Source organism: Carassius carassius, chromosome 8 (assembly GCF_963082965.1).
Source record: "Carassius carassius chromosome 8, fCarCar2.1, whole genome shotgun sequence".
Classification (NCBI taxonomy): domain Eukaryota; kingdom Metazoa; phylum Chordata; class Actinopteri; order Cypriniformes; family Cyprinidae; genus Carassius; species Carassius carassius.
The window spans coordinates 1228006-1244885 of NC_081762.1; the positions used below are offsets into that span (position 1 = coordinate 1228006).

At 33.2% G+C, this 16880-nt stretch overlaps 1 protein-coding gene across 1 annotated transcript; it reads left to right on the forward strand.

Annotated features, from left to right (window-relative positions):
- Window positions 1-1102: 1102 nt before the first annotated feature.
- LOC132144935 (5'-3' exonuclease PLD4-like) lies at window positions 1103-16880 on the forward strand. The gene is made up of 11 exons (XM_059555529.1): window positions 1103-1181; window positions 2316-2351; window positions 2426-2504; window positions 2570-2745; window positions 5446-5629; window positions 5699-5819; window positions 7432-7760; window positions 12668-12807; window positions 15114-15279; window positions 16510-16606; window positions 16671-16880. Exons 2-11 carry the CDS (start codon window positions 2344-2346, stop codon window positions 16865-16867), a joined length of 1497 nt encoding a protein of 498 aa, XP_059411512.1. The 5' UTR covers window positions 1103-1181; window positions 2316-2343; the 3' UTR covers window positions 16868-16880.

The window sequence follows — 16880 nt, forward strand, 5'->3', positions numbered from 1 at the left end:
TTTTTTTACCAGTTTTTTTTTTTTTTTTTTGTCTGATTTGAGTTTAATATCATAAACTCTTTAACAACAAATTTAAAAAAAAACATGTTATTTTAAATAAAATGACAATGAACTGAAACTGAAACTAAAATATATAATAAAATACTAGTGATATAAATATAAAAAATAAATAAAAATATAAAAAGAAACTTATTTATTTCAGTTTAGCTATTTGCCAAGGCAACATTTCTTTTAGTTTAATTTGATGTATTAAAGTAACTAAAAGCAAAAATAAAGGTGAGATAAAATTAAGAAAACTATTAAAATGTATTTAAAAAAAAAAAAATACAACGGACGAATTAAAACTTAATATAAAGTGAAAACAAAAATATATAAATAAAAACTAATCCAGAATATTTATAAAATCCACAATAGTATCTCAATACTAAAATGATTTTACTGGAATTATTTTTTTGTTATTTTACAAATATTAGTAATGCAAATCAAGACAAAAATAATAATTACGACATTTTTTTCATAAAATATCACTGACGTGAAAATGCCCTGCAAACATTTATTATTGGTTTTCTAGAACAAATATCTAATAAAAAATAAAAGAAATGAAGATACAAGCAAAATGACAAGATATTAAGTCTTGTTTTATTACAAAAAAAAATGTTTTCAAAATTAAGTGAATTTAAGCCTAAAAACAAGAAAAATAAACTTAATCCAGAGGGAGAACGAGATTATTTTTCTGACTCCATTAGCAGATATAATTCTTGTTTTAAGATTTAAACTCCCTTTATTTAATTATTTAATCACAAGCCATTTTGCATCTTGAATAAATGTCTTGTTTTCAAGATGTTTACTGGAAAACAATACAAAAATACAGAGGAAGAACATATTTTATTTATTTATTTATTTGTTGCAGTCTTTAAGTCTCTCTTTGATCACAACCCATTATAACCCTTAGTTCCTCCTCACTCGTTATCACTCCTGGACGTGCATATAAAGCTGAAGTAAACATGTCTACATGAAGCTCTGATGATAAATGCTTATGTAAGCGTCATGCACTGAAGCTCTGTTCAGTCGTATTTCTGCTGAAATGAAACTGAAGTCTGCTGTTATACTCAGAAGAATCGGGAGTTTCTGACACATCTCTTTCACGCTCATTAATGACTGACATCAGTGCACTGATTGAGGTTTGTGATATTAATATTATACAGCATGCAAACACAATATTATTGTGTAATATACAGTATCTGTGTGACGGCTATAAGACGCCTCATTTAAACCTTTTAATGCTAATGTGCACAAAAATACTTTATAAGCCTGAGTTTTAAATTAATGCATCAATTTAAACATGAAGATTACGTTTTGGAAAAATACCATTTATGTCTTTCTGTTTCAATGTGTTGAGGTTTGTCTTTAAACGTTTGTAAATGATTTCTGATTTAAAATGGACAGAAGATGCAAGTCTGTAATCAAACTGTAATTATAAATGTCTTCTAGTCCTCTTTATGCATTTTCACCATCTGCTTTCATAAACCTTCATATTCTATAAAAAAATGCCTTTTGATGCCTAATTGTTTTAAATTTGATTTGAGATATTAGAAACTAGAAAGTGATGTTGTAAATGGATCTAATTATCTTAATTCACATTAGTTATTAGTTTAGCACAGATTCAATGTTTTATTTTTATTTTATAAATATATATATGTATATATATATAACGGTTTTATTTATTTATTGTTTTCTAATAATTATTTGTATTTATTTATTTATTTTTATTAGTTTATTTTCTTATTTATTTGAATTGTTTCAATCATTTTTATTTATTTATTTTATTTACTTTTATTTATTTTTCATATTTATTTTTTATTATTAATTCATTAATTTATTTACTTTTATTATTTTCTTATTAAATTGTTTCCATCATTTTTGTATTTACTTATATTTAGTTTTCTTATTTATTTATTTATTATTGTTTTCTTTCTATTATTAATTAAATGATTTACTTATATTATTTTCTTATTTATTTTAAATTATTTCCATTTAATTTAATTTTACTTATATTTATTGATTACATTTTTTATTAATATTATTTACTTTTTTATATAATTTTTTTCCTTTCTATTTATTTATTTCTGTTTAGTCCTTACTAGTATAGCTTTTGTTTTTGTCACATGTGAAATCTGACGTGAGACGTGATCCACAGATGTCTGAAAGCCCCGTGAATATTAGGCCAGTGTTGAAGTGACATAAAAGAAAGCAGAAATGAAAAGCGAATGAGGAACTTATGAGACTAATGAAGCATTTTCCCCTTTGTGTGTCAGAAGAGAAATCATCAGCACCTGCTTCATCATGCCAGCGTGAGTCTCACACACACACACTCAGTGCTTTCTGTTGATTAATGACTGACTCAGTGATAAACGCTTGTTTCCAGATCTTCACGGTTGCTGGAGGGTCATGAACTGACGTCTCCGTACAAGAGTCTTCATGACAGCTATGTGTCCGATCGCAGGGTGAGTGTCTCTTTCACAGCGTCTCGTCTGATGTTTTCTATCTTGTGATGTTTCTGTGCTCTCAGGACTCCAGGTGTCCCGTCTCGGCTCTGCTGGCCGCTGCATGTCTGCTGCTTTTGGGGATTTTATTGGCTGTGACAGTGATAGAGGTGTTAAAGAATGAGGATCGAATCCACGAGGCTCTGAATCCTCCTCAGACACAGACGTGCTGTAATCAAACCGGCCTCATCGAGCAGAGCAGGTGAGCTCACTTCCTGTTTTCATGCTTTCACTTCCTGCCACCTTCAGCTCTTCTGCGTCACACTTTGAGTTTAAGAGCAGCTTCTGTTTGGATTTGGATTACGCTGAATGCATGGCCACTGAGAGCTGAGCTTTAGTTTACATTCAATTTCCTTTTCTTTTAAAAATAAAACCCACTTGTGAATTTCCCGTGGAGTTTCGTTCTATTTTTAAAACGTCACATTTCTTAGACGTGCATCTGAATGCTTTTGATTGATATGAACCCGAAAACCCCCGGAAAAAGGGGATATTCACACCGTTATTTAATTTAGATTTGTTTGTTTGTGCTGAACTTTAGTTCAGTTTAAACCGAAGCAAATGCAACTGCTTTGACATTTACAGAAGTATTCTAAAATTATGAATTTAGTTATAAAATGTCTATTATAAAATTATTGTACTTCTAAATTCATAATATTTACATTTTACATTACAGTTTACTCTGCTCAGTTCAATCTTACAACAGATTGAAATATTTTTAAGTGCCACACAATGGAATTAATTAATTTTTTGGGGATTGTTTTATTTATTTATTTGACGAATTCAGTGTTTGTTAGTGAATAGTGTTCAAAATGCTTTGATACAGTGTTATTTTTGTGTCAATTATATATTATTATAGTTTTTGTTAATATTTTGAGTTACGTTTTAATTTAATTTTTAATCCAATTGTTACTTATTTGGTTGTGTGTTTTTGTCATGTGTTTTTTACATAACATTTTCAAATGAAACAAAAAAAATGTTAAGTGTAGCTTGGAAACTAGTTGAAATAAAAATCTTTTAATTTTAATAATTATACTTTTGAATTATTTAAATACCTCACATTTATTATAAATTGATATGTACGCGATTGAAAGAAATATTGTTTACATATGCACTTTATTTTAGTAAAATTCTGTAATATTATAGGTTTTATTAATATATTTTTAATCAATTTTATTGTCTGTTTTCATTTTAATTTCAAAGTTTTAGTAATTTTGTTGTGTGTTTTTGTCATGTAGCGTGTGTGTGTGTGTGTGTGTGTGTGTGTGTGTGAAACTAATCAAAAATATGTTGTTTTTTGGGAACTACTTTAAATGTAAATCTATTTATGAACAGAGATCAGAGAGCAATATTTCAGATACATGTATTTAAAATATGTATTTGTATTTTAAAGCCTTTCAATGAAAAAATAAAATGTCATTTCCATTTAAGTACATTTTTCCACACAATATTTTGTATTTGTATTTTAAATACATTTTCATGTATTTTTGCCAATTTTTGATTATGAATTAATTTTTTACAATTTTGAATTTTACGGACTTCAGTTCATTTTTCTGATGAAATATTTATAAAAGACTGATTTATTTTGAATGCCAAAACAGAATTGAACATTCTTGACCAATATTAATTTGTTCATTAATTCATTAATTCGTTAGTTCATTCATTCATTATTCGTTCATTCAATCGTTTATTAATTAATTCATACATATTAATTAATTCATTCATTTATTAATTTATTAATTCATTCATTCATTTGTTCATCCATACATTCAATTATTAGTTCATTCATTCATCCATTCGTCAATTCGGTCATTCGTTCATTCATTTTTAATTAATTCATTATTTTATTAATTCATTCATTTGTTCGTTCATTCATCCATTCATTCATATATTAGTTTGTTTATTCATTCATTTATTATTTTAGTTATTAGTTCATTCATTCATTCATTCATCCATTCGTTCATTCATTCATTCAATTCTTTCATTTATTTAATTCGTTCAATATTTAATTCATTCATTCATTCGTTTGTTCATTCATTCGCTCATATATTAGTTCGTATGGTCATTCATTCATTTATTAATTTGGTTATTCATTCATTTGTTCATTCATTCATTTATTCATCCATTCATTCATATATTCATTTGTTTGTTAATTCATTTATTTATTCATTCATATATTCATTTGTTTGTTCATTCATTCATCCATTCGTTCATTCATTCATTTAATTCTTTCATTATTTTATTCATTCATTCCTTTGTTCGTTCATTCATTGATTCATTCATATATTAGTTCATTTGTTCATTCATTCATTTATTTATTAATTTGGTTATTCATCCATTCATTCATTTATTCATTCATTTGTTCATTCATTCATATATTCATTTTTTGTTCATTCATTCGCTCATATATTAGTTCGTATGGTCATTCATTCATTTATTAATTTGGTTATTCATTCATTCATTCATTTGTTTGTTCATTCATTCATCCATTCGTTCATTCATCCATTTAATTCTTTCATTATTTTATTCATTCATTCATTTGTTAATTAATTAATTCATTCATTTGTTTGTTCATTCATTCATTAATTCATTCATATATTTGTTCATTCGTTCATTTATTAAATTTTTAATTAGTTAGTTTGTTCATTCATTTATTTATTTATTTATTTAGGCATCATGGAGTTTTTATTATAGCTTTTATTAATATTTTTAAGGAACTTTATATTTTCTGTTTTTATTTCATTTTTAGTAATTTTGTTTTGGTTTATATATAAATATAAACATACTGTATGCACACACATATATATATATATATAGATATTAACAAGATCAACAGATCGTGTGTTTTGTATGGAGAATGATTCAGTAAAGCGAGTTATTAATCTGGTTGTGTGATTTCTCCCAGTATTGTCCTGGTGGAGAGTTTTCCTCTGGGCCTGGATTACGGGAGAAACGTGAGCGCTGGAGTGAATCTGTATGAAGCCTGGAAGGATCTTCTGTCTCGAGCCTCTAAACAGATCGACGTGGCGTCGTTCTACTGGTGTCTGACCGGCGAAGACATCAGCGTGAACTCGTCCAGCGACAGACAGGTATCTTCATCCACGACTGATGCGTCTGAAAGTGCTGCTGTTTCTGAAGATTGATGTCTTGTCTCTCAGGGCAGAGATATTTTAGAAGAGTTCAAGGCTTTACCGTCCAGGAACGTGTCTGTGCGCGTCGTCACCAGCATCCCAACTTTAGCTCCCAACTCAACCGACCTGAAAGTCCTCAAAGAACAAGGTCAGGATTTGATTTGAACAACTTCAGACTAGTTTCAGCTCATTCTATCATTATTATTATTAATACATTTTTATTTTTTTCTCTTGATTATCTACTGAAAATAATCCAGAAATTGTCCGCAAGTTCTAACTAGTGTCATTTGAGCATTATTTTGTGTACTATTAAAGATTGTATTCATATTTTTGAATTAGCATTTCTTTTTCAGATTTCATTGTAATTATTAGTTAAATAATTTTTTTGTCATTTTTATTAGCTTTCTTTTTTATAATTTAATATTTAGGTCTAATTTATTTCCTTTGTTTTAACATTTAGTTTAATATGTATATTTTTTGTTTTCTTGTAAATTATAGATTTTTAACATTTCGTTGTGTTTTTGTATTTATTTACTTATTTTACTTTTTAGATTTAACAAATTTTTATTTCTGTTTTATTTTATATATATATATATATATAGTTTTTTATTTTTATTTAAAATTTTTATTTAATTCTTTTAAGTTATTTTGTTGTATTTTGACATTTTTATATTTTTTTTGGTATTAAGATTATTCCACTTTCAGTTTTGTATGTTGTTTATTTTAATTTGGCTCTCTTGTTATTTGGAATTTTATTTTATTAACTTTTCTATTTTTCTATTTAATTTTGAACTAGTTACATATTTTTATTTCAGTTTTAGTTCATTTCCAGTTAGTAATTCTAGTGCTTTAGTTAGTTGCAATTTAGTTTTTTTAGGGTTAGGGTTAATATTTTTAGTTTTTGTTTTAAATTGTTTTTTTGTTTGTTTTTTTTTTTTGTAATTTTGTTGTGTTTGGGTAATTTTTATTATTTGTTATATTATGATTTAGATAAATTTTTATTTCAGTTTTAGTTTATATATATTTATATTAAATTTTTTTTATATTTAGTTTTCATGTTACAATTGATAGTTTAATTCTTTTAAGTAATTTTGTTGTATTTTGTCATTTTTATAAATTTTTTGTATTTAGATTATTCCACTTTCATTTTTATATTTTGTTTATTTTCATGTTAGTAGCCATTTTATTTTAAACTTTTTCTATTTTTAGATTTAATTTTGAACTAGTTTAATTTTGTTATATTTATTACTGTTATTTCTCGCCTTAAATTTTATTTATTTTAATTGCATTTAATTTATCTCTCAGCTTTATATATATATATATATTTATATTTCCAGTTAGTAATTTTATTGCTTCATCTTAAACTAATTTCAGTTACTTTCATCTAATTTTTTTAACGATTACTAGGTTTAACATATTTTTATTTCAGTTTAGTTTGTTAATTTTTCAGTGAGTAATTGCAAGTTTAATTTTTTTAAAGTAATTTTGTTGTGTTCTGACCATAATTTTCAGTTTTAGTTTTTATTTATATTACTTTGGCGCTTTGATTAGTTGCCTTTTTTAATTTTGAGTTAGTGAATTATTATTTTTTAAAGTTTTTTTCTTTAATGTTACTGCTTCGATTCAATTTATTTTCATATCACTCTCAGTTTTAGTGTTTTAAGTATTTCCAGTCAGTACTTTTACTGTACTTCAGTCTGAGTGTTTCTGCTTGATTTGAGTTCAGCTGTATGTCAGTGACCGTGTGTGTTTGGATGCAGGAGTACAGATACGCCGCGTGAACTTCGGCCGTTTGACTAAAGGAATTCTTCACTCCAAGTTCTGGATTGTTGACGGGAAACACGTGTACATCGGCAGCGCTAACATGGACTGGAGAGCTTTGACGCAGGTGAAGGAGCTCGGTGTGGTCATCTATAACTGCAGCGCTCTGGCTGATGACCTGCAGAAGATCTTCCAGTCCTACTGGGTCACGGCTCCCTCCAACGCCTCCATCCCGGATCCGTGGCCCTCCGACTACGACACCCGGATCAACCAGGAGCATCCGCTGCTGCTCAACCTGAGCGGAGTCCAGAGCCAAGCATACATCACGGTGATCCACACAAACTCATCTGATCAGAGAAAACACAACATAAAGTGTTATCGTTCACTAGAACTGGTTCAGATAAAGATGAGTTATAAATATGATGCTAAACAGGAACAAAGATGTTTCTTGGCCAAACTATTTAAAACAACATTTAAGTACTAGAAGCAAAACTGATGTAAGTATAATAAAAATTACTCAAATTACGTTTTAATTTAACTTTATGTACTAAAAATTACTAAAAATTTAATTAACAAAAATGTATATCGACATCAAAAATACACAAAAAGCACACAACAAAATGACTAATACTTTAACTAAAATTAAAATGAAAAATTTAAAAATAAAACTGTTTGAAAATATTAATAAAAGCCACAATATTGTCTCGATACTAAAATAACAGTTAAACAGTAAAATTTTAAAAACTGAAGTAAAAAATAAAATAAAACAAAAAACAAAGCTAAATGGAAACAAATATAATAATTAAAATTACTAAGATTAAAATTAATTCGGCTAGTTTCTGAGTCAGCATAAAACGTTTTAATTTAACTTGATGTACTAAAAATTAAATTAACAAAAATATATATAGACATAAAAAACATACAAAAATTACAAAAAGCACACAACAAAATGACTAAAATTGTAACTAAAATTAAAATGAAAAATATTAAAATAAAACTGTTTGAAAACATTAATAAAATAACACGTTTGCCAGCACTAATTCAGTTTATTAATAAATTATATAATGATATATGTAACAGGGTGATTATATAATCAACTAAAATTGAAACATATATTTACTTGAAATAAAATAAACATTTACTGAAATAATATTAAATGTAAAAAAAATATTAGTTTAACTTGTACTGAAATAACTAGAACTGAACCCAGATAGCAACAGACTCCGGGGCGAATCCGCCTTCAAGTCGCCTGCTCCGCTGTACGCTCGGATTCAATTCGACAACGCGCACAGAATATGCCCCGCCTCCGCACAGCGCACTGTCAGTTTGCGGGCTCGTCACAGACGCTGGGCGGATTAACTAACCGGACGCGCCTTTTTCAATTATCATCGTCACTGAATCCTTCTCCTCACTGTGGAAAAGCTGGAGCCGACAGGTCGGTGAAGACTGAACACGGTAAGAGTAGTTAAAATATGCTTTATTTGAACAGTTGTATCAAGTAACTTTACCATTAATTGATTTTTTTGAATGTTTGTAATTTAAAAAAAAATGACTGTGGCCAAGTTAGCTCTTCAGTGTCATTAGCGTTAACTCAGATTTGAGTAAAAAGTAAAATATTTAATAAGCTTTTTAAATAAGGTTTCAGTCCAGTGTGACCTAAACGCAAATTTTCACTCCTTTCGAGTAAAATAGCAGGCAAGCTAATATTAGGCCTAACGTTACCTGTTTTTTTTCACTGAACTTCTAGTTGTTTGAGTCTATTTTTTTGTTTACATATGATATGACTATTCTCCACCTCATGTAATGTTGTTTCAGATCATTATTTCATATCATATTAATTCATAATTAATAAGTTACCGTGTGTGTGTGTGTGTGTGTGTGTGTGTGTGTGTGTGTTCTGTTGCAGCTTACAACTCATTCAAGTGCCACCAGTGTGTTTTTGGAGTATTTCTTCTTTCTATTTCATCTCGTTTGAGGAAAGTAAGATTAAAAACTGTTTTAAACTTGATTTTGTCAAATACTGATAATGGTCCACAACTACAGCTTTTAACATGTAATAAATGTGCCATTTCAAAAGATTCATACCATTATTTCTTACCATATTAATTCATGATTAATAAGTTACTGTTTGTGTGTGTGTTCTGTTGCAGCTTACAGCTCATTCAAGTGCCACCAGTGTGTTTTTGGAGTATTGCATCTTTCGATTTCATCTTAAACAAACATCTGAGTAAAGTAAGATTAAAAACTGTTTTAAACTGGATTTAGCCAGCTATTTTGTCAAATACTGATAATTAGGGCTGGACAATTAATCAAAGTACTCGAAACCGAAATTCTGAAGCTCTAACCAACGCAATTGACGTAAAACACAGAGACGGCGCACGAGCAGTGAGCCTTGCGTCTTCACTAAACTCTGTCAGTTGTATGTGTTTTATGGTTTGTGTATTAGCCTACGGTTTGCCAGTTTAGACATTCAAACGATTATATGATCCGATGTGTATTATATCGAGCTCGGTGCTCATGCTCAATAATTGAGGTAAAATGTTTAATTAATCGAGGTTTTGATTTTAGGTCATAATCATCAAGCCCTACTTATAATGGTCCACACTACAACTTTTAACATGTAATACACGTGCCATTTGTTTTCTAAAGATTCATACAAGGTTAAAAGTTTAAAACCTACGTTTTAGGCTGTTTCTTAGGTTGTGTTTGTTATTTGAAACGAGATTTGCATTCTATATAACACTGTGGAAAGCAGTGATGGAGTGTACATAGTATACAAAGAATTTTCAGAGAAGTTTTTGTTTAAAAACCTACTTTTTAGGTTTACAACCTACTTTGTTGGTTTCACTTTCATGCATCGGATTTAATCAAAATATCTTAATTTGTGTTCCGAAGATGAATGAAGGCCTTACGTGTGTAGAACAACATGAGGGTGAGTAATTAATGACAGAATTTTAATTTTGGGGTGAACTAACCTTTTAATATATAAGAAATTGACCGCATTTTTGTTACATTTTAGATTTCTTCCCTTGCAACTGTTGGGGGCCATGATACAAAACATGTCAGGTGGAACATCCTTTCCAGCATGTTCCATGATGATGTTGGGAGGAGGATCAACTGGAAGGGTGTGAATGGGGAAAAAAGTATTCAGCCAGACGGAGTCCAAGAAGTTCCTCCTGTGTAAGTAAATGTGGGAATGTCAGCGGGAGCAAACAGTTCTGACGCACACACAACGAGCAGGTACGAAACACATAGGGCGAGGGGAGATTTTCATTCAATCGCAGATGGTTTCATTATCTTGGCCGGATACAAAAGTCTGAGAGGATAAAAGTAATAAAAGCATAAATGTGTCTCCAAATATACCTGGGCGACCCACCCAAGTAAAGTCTATGGTTGCGTCTCAATCAGCTCCCTAGTTCAGTAGTCAGGGCACTGATCAGGGAGTCAGCCACATTAATTTACATGATATACTGATTCATCGACTTAGGAAGCTTTTGGAATTGACTTTGTTCTTTGACAACATGGCTGTTGTCGCATATTTTTGCTGTATGATTGGCTCTTATATTAATCCATATCGAATAAAAATGCCTAGGGCTTCTCATCATTATTGACATATTTTATCGCAATTCAATATAATATCGTTTATCTGCACAGCGCTATGCTAGAGCGCCAAAAGTTACATATTGTACCTAATAAATGTCAGGTTGTACACTTTTGTTTTAAAGGCAGTGGTTATATGTATCCTTTGAAAAAAAAAAAACTGGTAGCTTCAATGTGAATGAATTTTTTTAAATGAAAATCCGCTTGTGTATTACAGGTGCTGTGAGAGAGCCATGTATCACGTGCCGCCACTGATGAAGAAATCACAAAACGCACAATATATAGTGGGTCAGCCTGGCAGCTGATAAGGGAAGCTCAAGGAACGTCCCACTGTGAGCACCCAGCAGCAGAGTTCTTCAGAGCTTCATTGTTACCTTCAGTGTTTTGAACAGTTACAATAAAATAAAGGTACAAGGTTACTATTTTAGATAAATGTTTTTTTTATTGTTTTTTTTTATTCAAAGAATCAACTTGTTTTTAATTTTCTTTTCAAAGAAAATTAAATAAAATCCAGTTTCTACAAAAAATCAAATAAAAAATTAAGCAGTACAACTGTTAACAAAAAGATGTTGCTCAAATATTTACTCTTCTTAATGTTGTAAAGTCTTATTTTTCATTAAATAATAAATTAAAAAAATGGTACAATTTATGGTTGCATTTCCTTTACTGTAATAATTCTATTCAATACCAATTAATGAACATAATTAATCTAAAAATAATTACAGATTGTAAATGCATTTACAGACTTTTTATAGTTTTATTGTAACTGGCTAAAGTTCTGAATGATTTCATCATGTTTTATTAATATTAATAAAGGCAGACATTAAATATTCAAGCTTTTATAGAGCAATCCAGTCTATCTGATGTTGGTCCATTTAGATTTTAAATATTTCTGTGTAGCGAGTTGTGACCAGAGTACTAGTTTGAGAGTGATCTGAAAGGTATCCAGACCAAAACCCACTTAATAAACGGGTCCAGATCGGATCTGCGGCGGATGAACTACCTTATCGGCGGACACGGGGCAGGTCTGCCCCGGATCTGATCTGGATCCACAATCCTTATCTGTTCCGGATCCGCTGCGCTGTGCAAGTAGACTCCGTTCCGGACCCGTTTTGCGGATCCGTTCTGGAGCTTGTGATACCTCTGGGGCGGATCCGTTGCGGAGTCAGTTTGCTATCTGGGAAATAACAAAAAATAAATAAAAAAAGAAGCTGTAGCTTAAAAAAAGGTTTGTTTTTTAAAGACAGTTTATTCAACAAGGCTGCATTAAATCGATCAAAATACATTATTAATGTTACAGAAGATTTCTATTTCAAATAAATGCACTTTCTTATTACTTTCTGTTCATCTGTGAATCCTGAAAAATAAAATGCATCACAGTTTCCACAAAAAAAAACAAATTAATTAATGTTTTCAGCATTGATGAAATGTTTCTTTGCATATATTATTCTGATTTCTGAAGATCATGTGACACTGAAGACTGGAGGAATGATGCTGAAAATACAGCGGAGCATCACAGAAATAAATTATAGTTTAACACAGATTGACACAGAGAACTGACATTTGAAATAATAATAATATTTCACTCTTTTTAGCTCAAATAAACCCAGTGTTGGTATGTTTGCTCTTCTTCAGGCCTCTCCGCCGGTCTTCTGTCCGGACTCTCGCACACGAGATCTGGATGCGATCCTGTCGGCCATCAGAGGAGCTCAGGACTTCATTCATGTGGCGGTGATGGAGTTTTACCCCGCGTCCAAGTTCTTCCATCATCACGGGTAACAGGACACGAGTCTGAGAGTCTCCTCATGTGTTTCTGATGACGTTCCTCTCGCTCGGTGTTTCTGATGACGTTCCTCTCGCTCGGTGTTTCTGATGACGTTCCTCTCGCTCGGTGTTTCTGATGACGTTCCTCTCGCTCGGTGTTTCTGATGACGTTCCTCTCGCTCGGTGTTTCTGATGACGTTCCTCTCGCTCGGTGTTTCTGATGACGTTCCTCTCGCTCGGTGTTTCTGATGACGTTCCTCTCGCTCGGTGTTTCTGATGACGTTCCTCTCGCTCGGTGTTTCTGATGACGTTCCTCTCGCTCGGTGTTTCTGATGACGTTCCTCTCGCTCGGTGTTTCTGATGACGTTCCTCTCTCTCTGTGTTTCTGATGACGTTCCTCTCGCTCGGTGTTTCTGATGACGTTCCTCTCGCTCGGTGTTTCTGATGACGTTCCTCTCGCTCGGTGTTTCTGATGTCGTTCCTCTCGCTCGGTGTTTCTGATGTCGTTCCTCTCGCTCGGTGTTTCTGATGACGTTCCTCTCGCTCGGTGTTTCTGATGACGTTCCTCTCGCTCGGTGTTTCTGATGACGTTCCTCTCGCTCGGTGTTTCTGATGACGTTCCTCTCGCTCGGTGTTTCTGATGACGTTCCTCTCTCTCGGTGTTTCTGATGACGTTCCTCTCGCTCGGTGTTTCTGATGACGTTCCTCTCGCTCGGTGTTTCTGATGTCGTTCCTCTCGCTCGGTGTTTCTGATGTCGTTCCTCTCGCTCGGTGTTTCTGATGACGTTCCTCTCGCTCGGTGTTTCTGATGACGTTCCTCTCGCTCGGTGTTTCTGATGACGTTCCTCTCTCTCGGTGTTTCTGATGACGTTCCTCTCGCTCGGTGTTTCTGATGACGTTCCTCTCGCTCGGTGTTTCTGATGACGTTCCTCTCGCTCGGTGTTTCTGATGACGTTCCTCTCGCTCGGTGTTTCTGATGTCGTTCCTCTCGCTCGGTGTTTCTGATGTCGTTCCTCTCGCTCGGTGTTTCTGATGACGTTCCTCTCGCTCGGTGTTTCTGATGACGTTCCTCTCGCTCGGTGTTTCTGATGACGTTCCTCTCGCTCGGTGTTTCTGATGACGTTCCTCTCGCTCGGTGTTTCTGATGTCGTTCCTCTCGCTCGGTGTTTCTGATGTCGTTCCTCTCGCTCGGTGTTTCTGATGACGTTCCTCTCGCTCGGTGTTTCTGATGACGTTCCTCTCGCTCGGTGTTTCTGATGTCGTTCCTCTCGCTCGGTGTTTCTGATGACGTTCCTCTCGCTCGGTGTTTCTGATGACGTTCCTCTCGCTCGGTGTTTCCGATGACGTTCCTCTCGCTCGGTGTTTCCGATGACGTTCCTCTCGCTCGGTGTTTCTGATGACGTTCCTCTCGCTCGGTGTTTCTGATGACGTTCCTCTCACTCGGTGTTTCTGATGACGTTCCTCTCTTTTTCTGTGTTTCTGATGACGTTCCTCTCGCTCGGTGTTTCTGATGACGTTCCTCTCGCTCGGTGTTTCTGATGACGTTCCTCTCGCTCGGTGATTCTGATGACGTTCCTCTCGCTCGGTGTTTCTGATGACGTTCCTCTCGGTCGGTGTTTCTGATGACGTTCCTCTCGCTCGGTGTTTCTGATGACGTTCCTCTCGCTCGGTGTTTCTGATGACGTTCCTCTCTCTCGGTGTTTCTGATGACGTTCCTCTCGCTCGGTGTTTCTGATGACGTTCCTCTCGCTCGGTGTTTCTGATGACGTTCCTCTCTCTCGGTGTTTCTGATGACGTTCCTCTCGCTCGGTGTTTCTGATGTCGTTCCTCTCGCTCGGTGTTTCTGATGACGTTCCTCTCGCTCGGTGTTTCTGATGTCGTTCCTCTCGCTCGGTGTTTCCGATGTCGTTCCTCTCGCTCGGTGTTTCCGATGTCGTTCCTCTCGCTCGGTGTTTCCGATGTCGTTCCTCTCGCTCGGTGTTTCTGATGACGTTCCTCTCGCTCGGTGTTTCTGATGACGTTCCTCTCTCTCGGTGTTTCTGATGACGTTCCTCTCGCTCGGTGTTTCTGATGACGTTCCTCTCGCTCGGTGTTTCTGATGACGTTCCTCTCGCTCGGTGTTTCTGATGACGTTCCTCTCTCTCGGTGTTTCTGATGACGTTCCTCTCGCTCGGTGTTTCTGATGACGTTCCTCTCGCTCGGTGTTTCTGATGACGTTCCTCTCGCTCTGTGTTTCTGATGACATTCCTCTCGCTCGGTGTTTCTGATGACGTTCCTCTCGCTCAGTGTTTCTGATGAGGTTCCTCTGGTTGTGTAGATACTGGCCCGTGATTGAGGACGCTCTGAAGCGCTCTGCCGTGGACAGGAACGTCTCCGTCTGTCTGCTGGTCAGCTGTGGTCAGGAAACAGATCCCGCCGTCTGGCCCTTCATCAGGTCATTAGATGCTCTTCATTCTCCATCAGACAACATCAACATCGCTGTGGTGGGTCACCAGATACAGACAGCTATGTGTATATCACATAGTCTTTATTTTATTATTTTAGATATGTACTTGTTTTTTTAATTCTGCTTATCTAATTTTTCTAGATGTAATTATGTGAAGTTTTTATTTAAATCTACTTATTTATTTTTTCCTAGATGTATATTACATTACATTTTAAATTCTGCTTATTTTGTTTTATTTAATTCTACTTAATTTTTTCTACACATACATTACATTAAGTTTTTATTTAGTTCTCCTTATTTAATATATATATATATATTAAGTTTTAATTTACTTCTAATTATAATCTTTTTCTATATGAATATTATGATAAATTAGTATTTAATTCTACCTTTACTTAATTTTTCTAGATTAAGTTTTTGTTTAATTCTACTTACTTAATGAATATTGTCAAGTTTTAATTTAGTATAATATATTATATATTATATTATATATTATATAGTATAAGTATTTTCTAGATGTATATTATGAACATTTTGTATTTAATTCCACCTACCTTTATTTAATCTACACGTATATTACATTAAGTTTTTACTTAATTCTCCTTATATAGTTTGGAAACATTACTATTTTTAATGTATTCGAAAGAAGTTTCTTCTGCTCATCAAGCCTGCATTTATTTGATCAAAAATACAGAAAAAACAGTAATATTGTGAAATATTATTACAACTTAGAATAATAGTTTTCTATTTGAATATATTTTAAAAAATATATTGTAATAATATATCACAATATTACATTTTTTTCTGTATTTTTGATCAAATAATGTTAAGTTTTCATTTACTTCTAATTATAAAATGTTTCTATATGCAAATTGGTATTGAATTCTACATTTACTTAATTTTTTTTCTAGATTAAGTTTTTGTTTAATTTAACGTACTTAATGTACATTAAGTCAATACGTCGAATTATTACATTTTGCTAGATGTATGTTAGGTTAAATTTGTATTTAATTCTACCTTTACTTAATTTTTCTAGATTAAGTTTTTGTTTAATTCCTTAATATACTATATAATATACATAATATACATTTCGTACTTAATGTATATTATGCCAAGTTTTAATTTACTTCAAATGATTAATTTTTCTAGATGTATGTTAGGTTAAATTAGTGTTTAATTCTCTAGATGTGTATTACGTTAAGTCTAATATTCCACCAAGAGGATGTGATCAGTAAAGATGTGTTGTTAAATGCCTTCTGGTGCACAGAGAGTGTTTGTGATTCCAGCGGGGAACCAGTCACACATCCCTTACTCCAGAATCAACCACAACAAATATCTGGTGACAGATAAAGTGGCATATGTCGGTGAGTTACTGTCCTACACACACAGATGCTGAAGTGAACTGAAGCTAACGCTGTCTGTGTCCAGGCACGTCTAACTGGTCAGCTGACTACTTCAGCACCACGGCCGGCGTGGCTTTAGTGCTGTCCCAGAATGCTTCAGGAAACTCGTTCCATCAGCAACTGAGAGCCGTGTTCGATCGAGACTGGAGCTCTCCGTTCTCTCATGCGCTCGCCGATCTCCAGCGAATCCACGACTGCGCTTTCTCCACATCTGCACCTTAGACACCAATACAGC